Consider the following 11,887-nt stretch of genomic DNA (forward strand, 5'->3'; position numbering starts at 1 on the left):
ATCCTTCACCCACAGCACCACCTCCAGGAGGTACAGCCCAGCTCAGACCCGAGGGCAGCCTCGCCTGAGTATTAGCAGTAGAGTGGTTTGTATTGATTAACTAATGACTGCGGTGTATGAAGCTGAAAGGCTGTATTAATAACTCACTGCTGCACCGCTCCCATTTAGCAGGGTATTACAGGGGGATACAACTCTGCATCTCGATATATCACTCCTTTCATGAACCTCTGAGCAGATCAACATGCACGTGGATTCTCAATGCAGAAAGCCTGTTCCAAAGCAGCTTTCACCTATAACAGTTTTGGAAGGGGTAGGAGAGTGAAAAGCTGTTCTGCCCAGCCATGCTTTCTCTCTCCCTTTCATTTTATTTCCTTTAATGGGTATCACTGTGCCTTCCTCTCTCCCTTTTATCATCAGAAAAGGGGTTTGTTTTGCCAAAGCTGCCCGAGAGCAAATGGTGTTGCAGTTAATCTATAAATCAACCATCACCATAAATTCTCCTCTTTCCCCATCCAAAGCTGCCGGACTGTAAAACAGATTACATGGGATAGCAGAGGCAGGAAGGAAATTTGTGAGCTGCAAGGAGCCCATCATAGCCCAATGGCCTTCCTGTGCCCCTCCTTTCTCCCCCACTCCACCCCAACAAGCCTATAAATCTCTACTGTCAGAGTGGAACACACAAACAGCAAATGTGTGCACTCATTTAAGAGCAAAACAACCTCACTCACACATTGCACACGGAAGGCTGATGCAGACCTTGGGCATCGAGGGAGCAAAGGCTGCAAAAATCTTCCTTTGAATTCCCTAATGCCAAGAAATAGCAAAAGTAAAACTTGGGGGGGGGGGGGGGGGGGGGGGGGGGGGGGGGGGGGGGGAGGAGGGAGGGAATTACCCATATGGAGCAAAACAAAAAGTCAGGGTAACTAATTCAGAGTCCTCAGCCCCCTCAAGAGCAAAACAGCTCTGTGATTCCAGCTAACCTCACTTTAAGGAACTCACAGGGTGCAAGGGAGAGATCCCAATAATCAACACTTAGAGTCACATCTGATCAATTCAAGCACCCTGTGCACTGGCCCTCTGAGGGAATAGAATAGAAGGCAGTAAATGATGCAAAGGCCAAGCGTCCTTCCCCGCTGCTGCCATACAATTCAGCATCAACCATTAAGCCCATCTGCTTTAAATGAGAGGACATCCAGCTCCCAGAAAACTGCAACGTATGTAGAGTGTGTCAAAGCAGAGGGATGGTTCGGAATACCATGCTGGGGAAATGGGGATAAGGAAGACAAGCTGGAAGAGTTACGCTCCGGGATAGTATTAAGTCATTTTCTTTCTCCAAGGTAGTTTTCCAGGGATTAATATTTTCTATCCTGGGGGCAAGAGAGGACAAGAGTTCTGAGACAGCTGCAATGCTCCCTAAGACAACAATGACAACTGAAATCAGCAGCAAGACCCTCAGCACTTCAGATCTGCTGCTGCTTTGGTGTATGCTTGTAGCCAAGAATAAAGAGGGCTCCTTTTACAACCTTCTCCCAGGGGAACAATCACATCTTCCTTCCAATCTCCCCATCCTAACACTGGTAGAAAATGGGAGATTTCCCTAGTCTCCATCAATAACAGATACTACGAGTTTATTAACTGTAGATGTGACAAGCAAGTCCTCTCAAGGACTCGTGCTCCTTGATTCCTACAGACAGACTTACCCTACTCCTGAAGGAAAGTAGGCAGGAATTCCGTAGTACTTCAGCCAACAAAGCCTTCTAGTAACACTGGGGACTTTCAAATAAGCAGTCTTAAGGCTTTCACTACAGAAGTCCAGAAGTGCTTTCTTAACAGGTAACTGTAGCTCTGACCACTGCTTTCAGCTAATCACATCATTTTAAAATGCCTTTGGTAATTTGTCCTTAATTCCACATAAACTGCCGTTCTGGCATAGAGCACACTTTGTGATAGCAAAGGCAAACAGATTAGGCATGATCCACTTTCAGCAAGGGAATGTTTTGGAGAGAAGACCATATAACTTAAAAGCTAAAGCTGGCTCCCTGCTTTAATTAAAGGGGATTAAACATCCATCATGATAAGGAAACAGGGACATTTCATAAAATCAATTACTGTCCCCAGTGTCACTCTGGTTTCACACCTGCAGCTTCTGAACCAATACAGTGTGAGAGCCCATTAGTACTTACAGAAGGTACATTAAATATTGTTGCTATACAGCAAGATCAGCCACAAAATACCTTCTTACCCAGTCAGGTGTTACGGTGTTGACAAAACAAGATAGAGACTTTCCACCTCCAAAGAACATCCATCACATTCCCATTAGTGAGATTTAACATTTCCTTCAGCACTTCTCTCCCACAGGAAGCCCCTCAGGTGGCTATTGCACATGTTGGTAGAGATGAAACAAAGCAACGGTGGGGTATTGCAGGGTTTAAAAATACACTTCTGAAACTGCAAGGGCTGAGACACACACGCTCCTCAATAAAATGCCATAATAACCATGAAGTATGAGGCTTGGCATTCAGTTTTGTTGCTTCTGTCATTATAAAAATCTTCTCTTAGCATCGTTTGACAATATGCTCTATTTTAGCTCTCGGCATACGAACGTATAAGGTAATTATACATAATATGTATAATTGATACAGTAAAAGCTCCTACCACAAGAGGTTTAATACAGGGCTGCAAAATGAAATACATTCAAAGTTTGGAAAAAACAAAGACTGTGAAAAGGTTGTAATTAAACTACTAATGGGAGAGGGGCATTCTTTTGTCATCTGGGAAACAAGCAAGCAGGAGCCTCAAGCTGGCAGCTCCCTGCCTGAGCAGCCCAACACCGAGTTACACAACAGCTCTGATGCAAAGTGCCCACACCTCCTGCGTGACCTCTCCAGCCTGTCAGCCTGATTTGCCAGTTCATACCAACAGCAGTGTGGCTACAACATGGACCAGCTGCATACGTGTGAGCAACAGCACATCAGAAAAGCTGTGCATCTTCGATGCAAGGCAAGTGTGACCTGGAAGGGGTAGTGTAGATATCTGTGCAGCAGCAATCATTGTGGCTAAAGAAAGATATGTAACAGTGCTCATTCTTCTTAGTACAAGGAAGAACTTCAGAAATAAATGGAGTGCAATCTGCAGGCACAGAGAAATCATTTAATGAGACTTACATCACTCCCTTTCCTCTGCCTCATCACTGGATGATCCTTTACTGCTCAAGTACCTCACTTAGTGCTGAACACTGCTTTTAACCTGCATCCCCCAGTGACACAGCTCTGTGCAGACAGCTCACACTGCTGCAGCTTGCTCTACTCTGCTTATGGAAAGAAACAGTACAAGAAAGTGTTGGCAGCAGGACTTCTCTGCAGTGACAGCAACACATTAATCAAGGAGCTGTATGACCAAGCAAATGCTCCTTAAGCTGTACAAAGAAGCCATCTTCAGATATTTGTTTCATTGGTAATCCCAGTCCCCAAAGCACATGCTGTGTAAGAGCTGTAACCCAGAATTTCAAAGACAGAAATGAAAGACCCATATGAAATCCTATGTCAGTAACTATCCTCCCTGACTCATGAGACAGATTCCTTTCTCAGCTTATCTTTGTCCACTGAGGTGGCTTCTCATGGTCCAAACACATCCTGCAGACCTCCCCAAGAAGGTACTGCACCTATTCCACAGCAATTGAACAGGAAACTCTTGCAGAACCCACTCAGCAACCTCCATTGGCCAGATTCCCTTCTCACCTTCCTTCACAAGAAAGCAGAGCTGGTGGCTTCTCATCACTCCTACACACTACCTGCAAAGCAAGGCTTGGGATGCACAGCCTGGGTTAAAGTAGCCTCAGATAACTTATGAGAGACATGAAGAGGAGTTATGGTTTTTAGCAGACAATTTTAAGCAGAATACTACAGAGTCCTTGGTTTCACTACATAAATATCTCTGACAGCCAAACAATAACTCTGCCTCCTATTTTAGAGCTCAGCCCAAAGTGGTAGGCTTTGTAACTCTCCACACTCCTGCTATCCCCTGAGGTGCTTCTCAGATGATCACTGTTAGAGTCAAAGAGACTATAAAAAGGATGAAGAAAGCTGGGAAATTTCCACAGAGATGGTGCCAGAAAGCCAGACCATTTCAGCCATCCTTGGGTAAAGCCAGGCTGCACCACTGGAATTTCATCACTGAAGTCCAAGAGCTCCCCCAGCTGAGCTCTGCAATGACTGCAACCACAACCAGAAGACAGGCGATTGCCCGGGTACCTGGAAAGTTCCAGATCTGCTCCAAGGGGTATTCAGCTTTACTCCTCAGAAGCCACAGAAGACCTTAAGAACTCATTAACAGAAGCTGTCATAGTGAAGAACATGGAAGAAATGACTTGGGCAAGTGGCATACTCTTGCCTTATGCTTAAGGGAACAGCAGAGAGGCTTGCCAAACCAGCAGCAGCATCCTGTCACAATATATTCAGTTTTGTGTTATACACTGTCATCTGTATAATAAGAACACTCCATTGAAAGGGAAAATGTTTTGCCCAAAACATGATCTGTCCTCAAAATCCCCATCTTCCCCCAACTGCGTAAGGTTTATAGAGCTAGTTACTATAAAAGGACTACACAAACACAGAATGGCTGGATAAAAACCCTCCCTGGGGGAAAAGTACTTACCGAATAGCATAGTAAACCCAAACCCAAGCAGGTGCAGAGCATGTTCCTGCTTTGAGTTTTAACCACCAACACCCGAGCAACTTTACAAGATGATTTTATGATCTCTATTCTAAGCAGCAGTGACTGAAGTCTTCTTTGGTTTCTTTCTTTACTATGCAAGCCATATTTCCCATGGAAACAACAGCAAACTTAAGGAAACAACACTGTTTAGTAAAGGTGAGGGAACAGTTTCACGCACTGAGTTTTGAATATCATCTTTATGATACGCACAGTATGCGGATATCCACATATACCAAACAAGAGCATGAAGTTCCTAAGATGCATGCAAGAAGAAAACCAGTTTAGGTGAGGTATAAATCCAAAATGAAGTATGCATGAATTACCTGTTCTCCAACAGTGTGAGTTTGTGGAACGGCCATTACTTTCATGCTGGGATCAGCTTCTCTTTTCAAGCTGATCTGTTCTTAATTGCTACTTTTTAAAGCCATAATCCCCTATTCTGAGTTCAGAACAAAAAGCAAGCAGAAGACAGATGAGGCAGGGCTGATTAAGAGGCAGGTATGAAAAGAGCAGCTGGACACAGCCACAATGGCACGACCCTCCTAAAAACCTCAGGTCAGTTCTTCATACAACTCTTAAGGCAGCCAACCCCTGTGTTCTGAAACCACCACATCAAAGATGACACTGGCACTGCTGGTGGTCACCAGGGCAAAGGAGAGGAAGTGCTTCTTGTGTGCTGGTGGCACCATCTACTGGAGATGGGGACTGAATAAAACCGGGTTTCAATGAACCACTGCTGAAAATGAAGGGAAAAACTGAGAGTACCTAAAGAGTGGCACATTCTGTTCCTACTCCAGAGATGTTTCTTGAGATCAAGCTCGTTTAACAGACGTATCATAAGAGATTCTGCAAAATTCTTGTGCATCTGCTTGAAAGAGGGAGACTAAGATTCAGATCTACTAGGGAAAGATTTTCTGACATGCTGGAAAGATTGTTAAAGTTCACATGAAGACTAGAGCTGAATAGAGAGATTCAGCCCCTCCTTTTCTAGACTGTAAAAGAACACTACATCCATTCATTACAGTCTCTTTGCTGTCAGTAGCTCTTATATGCCCACAGGCACTAAGAGCCTGGAGATACTTGGTGTCACTGGAGACTCATACTGCAGGGACATGGAAGGATCTTGTCTGCCTCTGCCAGGGCACAGTGACAGCAGCTTCCCAGTGACATTTAAACTCCAATTTGCACGTAAATGTCAATATTTATTAGTCGCATCAAGATCTTCAGCAAAGCTCTTCTGGGTTGCTAAGTCTCTGTGGTTATGCTTTTAAGTAGGAGGCTTGAGAAAGAACACCACCAGCTCTTGGTAACTTACCCCAGATTCCTCAGGTTCTTCATTTCACCCTTATCTATTGATTTTTTTTTTGTGAAAAGTCCTTTCAAACCAGTCTATGCATCAGAGGGACGAAAAATGCTTCCCAGTGTTCTACAAATTGACCTTGAAAAAGTAACCCTTTGACTCACCTTGTCCTTGGGAGTTGTAAGCACATTCAAATCCTGGAAGTTTTAAAGTAACAGATGTTTCCTGCCTACAGCTCCATGCAGAACAGACTTTCACTATTAAAGTGCACCTGAAACATCCCCATATTCCCGTCACCATTTGCTCTCCCACATTAGTGGAAGTGCTCTCCTGTGCATTACTTTGCAAAAATCCCCAAGCTGTTGAAATCTGGCTTTACCTGTGAAGTCAGCAAGTCTCCCTAATTCTGCTCCTTTCTAGAAAGATGGGAATCAGGCCTCTGAGCAAGTTAGCATGAAAGGAAGTAAAATTCTTTTCAATTGTGGAATAGGAAAGGAGAAAAAAAAATGGGAAGAGAGAGATCAGATTGATGGAAATAGGTGGACTTGGAAAAAGAGATATTGCAGCGGTCTCAAAGTAGAGAGTAAAGGTACATAATCACCATCTGCTTAGTACTCTGTCACTTACCAGGATTTTGGCTCCCCAAAATGCAAGTAGTTGATGCTGTAGAGATCCATGTCCTCGGTATGCCAAGCAAATGTTGTCTTCCACATCCCAAAGTAGAGGTAGGGAGTGTTTACACCTTCTATGATAATGCCACACTCATGTTCCACCATATCTAAGAGGGTGTTCAGATTGCCAATATTCCATTCTTCCACATCCTGTAATTCAAAAGAAATGTTTTGTACTGGAACACATCTGAACTTCCTATAACTGAGTAATAGCCACAGCTTCCTTTCAGTGCCTTAAAATGGGGATATCCTGATGTCATCTACGCTAATTTAATCCCATCTGCTTCCAGAAAGCCTACTTTTAATGCTCAGCAATAACCAGGAAAAGGATGTGCTACCAGTGCTTTGTGGCAAAGGGATGACTGCTGGCTTCTCACTCTCTGAAGAGGCACTTGTACTATGTGATATCCTACCATTAAGTAACCATTCTACTAATAAACACAAGTAGAGGTAAAAGACACTTCTCTCAATGCCATATTCCATCCAGATGTTCTTCATTAGATGAACACTTATCAGCTGATGAGAAACACTAGACTTCAATATGACCAAAGTGTCAGAAGCCTCTGCAAAATCTTTAACCTTGAGATTGCTTGAAGAGTAATACAACCCAAAAGGAAACTAAGAGTCACCTTCACACCCCTTTTCCCCAGTGTGCTTAATATGCACTCAAGTATGTGAGCAATCCCAGCTTCGTCCTGCTGGCTGGAGTAACTGCAAGACAGTGAAACTCAAGCTGCTCAGTCTTCACGCTGTCTAAATTAACCTGAAGAGGGACAGGGAGGAAAGGGCTGAAGAAAGGAAGCAGGTGAAAGCAAGATGCAAAGTGAGCTGATGCAGAAGGAGAATGTCTTCCATGACACTCACACCTCACTGCTTGCACCAACAGGGAGCATTCTTTAGGTGTGACTGGTAATTCCATTCTTTAATATCTGCTTACAGGAACTTAAGGAATCACAATGTATGTTCAATCCATTGCAAAAGCTGCTTTTCCTAAAGCCTGCATTTGTGTCTGGTTCTGTCACCTCCCCTGACACATTTTATTCCTTTTAAAAACAAAGGGGAAAAAAAAACCTAGTATGATAAAGATCGGGATCAAGGTGGGAAGTTTAGTCACCCCTTGGTAATAACGGAAAAATAAAGATACCTGCTTTTTTAAGGTTTCTAAATTCTGAATTACTGTTCCTAGAGGAGACAAAAGCAATAAGGAAGTCAGTGTCTGTGTTTAAAATAAATGAGGAACATTCCACTTACAGCATCATACAGTGAGCCGCTGATATCAGCCCCATAGATTGGTGAGACAAATGTAAGATTCTTCCAGTATTTGCGTTCCAAGTCTTCAAAATCTTGATGGCGTGGAGTACAGTACCTGGTAAGGACATGGAAAAGATAAGGATGCAAGAACCCCTGAGGGACGCTCATCACAGACAGATAAATGACTGAAAAGTCATTCCTTTCAGGCAGATTCAAACTACACCAAAAGCCACCAAGTTACAAACTTATTTGAGATTCTGGATGTAAACTTCCAAGAGAAAACAGTTTCCCCCCAAATGCTTCCTCTTCAACAAGGCTGCATTTGCTTTTCAGCTTGTTTCTAGAAAGAAAGGCTTTCCACACAACTCCTCCCCATCATTTGACACCAACATACTTCTCGCTGTTAGCCAGACGCCGGTACTCTCCCACAGTCATCGGTTTCTTCTGTATATTATACTGGGTGAACAAGCCCGACTGCCCAGTAACAACCTGCTGAATAGGAGCTGGGATAATCATGTCATCTATGTCATCATAGGTTTTCCGAGGCTTCCATTCCTTGGGAGGAATCACCTGGAATTGGGGGGGGAAACAAACAACAAAATTACTTGATGTTCACAACAGGCACACACAGTTCTCCTGAGGAAAAAGCTGTGGGAGTGGACGGGATTTCATCCCACTGCTGCAGGTTATCAGGTAACAGCAGCAGCTCAAATAACCAGCACAGATGACAAGCCAACTGTTCTGCATCTGCTGAGACACAGGACTGGCTGACACAGAGGGCTGCCAGCCTGCCTGCCAGCAGAAGAGCTGCACAAAACAGGCAGTGAGGATAGAAAGAGGTAGAGTTATACCAAGGAAGCGTGCTGCATGCCGGAAGGACTGCACATGCTCCCCCTCCAGATGGAATTCCTTGCTCACCTACTATTCCACAAAGTTGCATGAAGACTCCAGCACCATGTTGCATCTCTACAAGTCCATAACCTTTGATAGGAGTGTAAACTATTCCATCTAGAAATCACTTACCTGAGGGTTTTCTTGAGGGGACAGTGCTTTTGGATTGGTTGGGGTTTTATTTAACTAGGAAGGCCAACGTCCTGTTGCATTATTAATTGATGTTTCTGTATTTGTAGGTGACAGATCAGGGACCAAATCCTTCAATGAAAAGGGGTAAGGGCTAGAGAAGAACCAAAGAAAACCAAGGGGAACACGTCCAGAACTCTTTCCTCACGCTTAGAGGCTGCACAGAAAGCAACCACCCTGCTGCAAAGCAGTCCCAAATCTGGAAGAAAAAGCTGTAATTTCAAACAGAAGAGCTGCCAACAATTCTAGGCTCAAGATCAGAGAACAATCACTGGGACATTCAGCAGGCATGTGCAGTGACAAAATACAATGTCTGCAATCTAATGTGGTGGGAGGATCAGCCAAAAAAAGTTACGGGAACTGGAGACAAGTTATTGATTTTGTGGGCATGGCTCCCCCAGGCTACGATGAGCTCGACTTCCATTACGAGGCTCCAAAATGCAGTTGCAAGAGACAGTGACAAAAATTACCTTGAAATGCTCAGATTTACTCCTACAAGTAGAGCAATTTCTTAACAACATCTGGAATTTACCAACAACCATCATTAAAATTATCTACCCTGGCAGGCTCCTGGAATGTAATTGCCGGTACACTTGAGTGGACAAGGAAACGTTTCACAGAGAGCTTTTATCAATACCCAGCTCTATTTAGAACTGTAACATAAACAGTAATTGACCTATGGGTTAGAAAAAATGAAATTATTTCATGCCTAACAGCTTTATTCCTCTGCTGTGCTTTATTAAGCTCTGCTAAATACCATTTGTAACAACTACCTTGTCAGAACAACTCATCTCCCTCAGCCTATGGTGCAACACAGCTCGGCCACAAAAATACTTTCTATTCAGTTAGTCCTGATTTTTTCCAAGCAGTTGTATGTCAAGCACTGGAATTGAGAAACTTCACATGAAGAGTTCTCAGAAAGTTTCATCAGTGCAAAGATGTGGATGGGAAGGAAGGAAAGAGATGGTTTAGAGCTGGCTGGAGAACTGCTTCCTGAAGGTCAAAAAGGCTTTCAGGCATTTATTAGGGAATCACACACACAGAGGACTGAAAACCTCCCACGTCCAGCCCTTGAGAACCACAGCTACTGCTATCATTGTCCTCAGCAACAGAAGCAGGACACAGAAATACCCTTAACCCATAGCTGCAGGGGCTGGGAATGTGCCGTTTTCCATTCAGGGATCAGGAAAAGCCATCCTGCAAATAAACCCTTCTTTAGCTCTTAGGCAAGGCCTGGAACTCCTCTTTCCTCTCTCAGTAAACCAAGACACAGGTTGCAAGTCTGATTTTCAAGAACAAGCTCTGCGTGACTCCACAAAAGCAGAAACTGCTTCTGAGGGATATAACTTCACAGACACCCTACATAAAGCAGAGCCTCAGGAAGGCAGCCTTCAGGAAGCTTTCCACTACCTCAGCTAGGGCAACTCACCTTGGCCAGCCCTGCTCGGTGAGCTCCTTGTGATTCCATGTAAGCAATGTACTTCCCAAAGTCCCGGAACTCCTCCAGGGTGGGACGAAAGGTCATGATCTTGCATCCAGGGTTCTGCGGGCTCGGCACTTCCGACCCCATGTTCCTGCGACGGAAGGACCTGGAGGGGAAGCAGAAAAGGAAAGAGAAAGAAAGAGGAGAGGCAGTACTGGTTAAAAAAGTCAGGTTTCTTTCTACTTCCTTTAATGAAAGTCACAGAGGCATGGATGTACTTTTCATTTCTCTCCCCTGCTCCCCCAAGACAGTATTTGTAAGTAATATCTATTCTAAAATGGATAGGATGAGCATTAACCAAAAAAAAACCAGTCTATTTGCTAGCAGGGCCTTAAGAAGGGTCAAGTATCAGCAGCTTCCTGATACCAGCATCATCTGCAAGATCAGACAGAGCCTAAATATAGCTCACAGCCTGAACACTGTCCCCTCCATTCAACGTATGAAGCTGTGTCTCAACAGAACAGGGCTCACCTACAACAAACTTCTCACTACCTTCAGCATCTACCCAGTGTGTGAGTGTGGAACTAGTGCCCCTCAGAGCCAGAATGCTTCATCCTTTTCTGTATCACAGAATCCCAGCCTGATTTGGGTTTTGTATTTGTAGTGAATACAGACAAAACAAAGGGTCAGACAATTCTTAAAGGAAACGGAGATGTACGATTTTAAAGCATCTCTCCAGGTGAAAAGCAAAATTCCTCCATTTACATCCCAATTCACAGAGGCAAAAAGAAACCATCAGAACAATTCAGGGTGAAATGAGCGGTTTTTAAATGGACCTTCCTAAGTTCTGCTGGAAACTTCGAAGGTAAACCCTTAAAACAAAATGGTTTAATGGCATTTTAGTGGCAAATACAACTACAAAAACATTCTCCGTGTCAGAAGAGCAGCCGCAGCACATCCAATGCGCTCAAGCTATCACGAGAGGGCAGCACGGGGCTTGTAAGGAATAAAAGGCGCAGCCACGCTACGCCAAAACACGAGCTGTAAATCACAAGCAACGCACGTTTGGGTTTAAATTGATTTCAAACCAGCCAAGAAGCACTCCAGATGCTCTCTGTGTTAGGAAACACAAAACAGAGGAATGGGTCTATCAGTGTTTTAATCAGCGAGTGTGCACACAACTCACCCATCTCCAGAGAGACATCAGATACTCTACGTGCCCCCTACAAGTAAACCCAACCTCACACTAAGTGGGAAAGACTCAATACCAATTATTATTACTATTATAAATTAACAGTTTGGACTTGATATTTTAGAAAAGAGAAGATTTTAGGATTCTTCAGAGTTCCCTTCCTGTCACATCTGTCTCAAAGCAAGGGGCTGCAGGTCAAAGCCCTTCCCCAGCACAGACTTAAAGGAATCTCATGCAGAAAATCACAGCCTCTCGTG

General features: G+C 44.0%; 1 protein-coding gene across 2 annotated transcripts in view; it reads right to left on the reverse strand.

The window, feature by feature from the left end:
* KDM4B (lysine demethylase 4B) overlaps positions 1-10,591 on the reverse strand; it is a 64,218-nt gene extending 53,627 nt beyond the window's left edge. For both annotated transcript variants that reach the window (XM_062618740.1, XM_062618739.1), the window contains exons 1-4: positions 10,445-10,591; positions 8,330-8,505; positions 7,936-8,050; positions 6,641-6,834 (exon numbers count right to left, since the gene is read on the reverse strand). In XM_062618740.1, coding sequence (XP_062474724.1) covers positions 6,641-6,834; positions 7,936-8,050; positions 8,330-8,505; positions 10,445-10,585 — 626 coding nt within the window. In that variant the 5' untranslated portion in view covers positions 10,586-10,591. The remainder of the gene's footprint in view (positions 1-6,640; positions 6,835-7,935; positions 8,051-8,329; positions 8,506-10,444) is intronic.
* Positions 10,592-11,887: the final 1,296 nt, after the last annotated feature.

This window comes from Pezoporus occidentalis, unplaced genomic scaffold, assembly GCF_034315485.1.
Source record: "Pezoporus occidentalis ecotype Australia unplaced genomic scaffold, CSIRO_AGI_Poc_V1 ctg202, whole genome shotgun sequence".
Classification (NCBI taxonomy): Eukaryota; Metazoa; Chordata; class Aves; order Psittaciformes; family Psittacidae; genus Pezoporus; species Pezoporus occidentalis.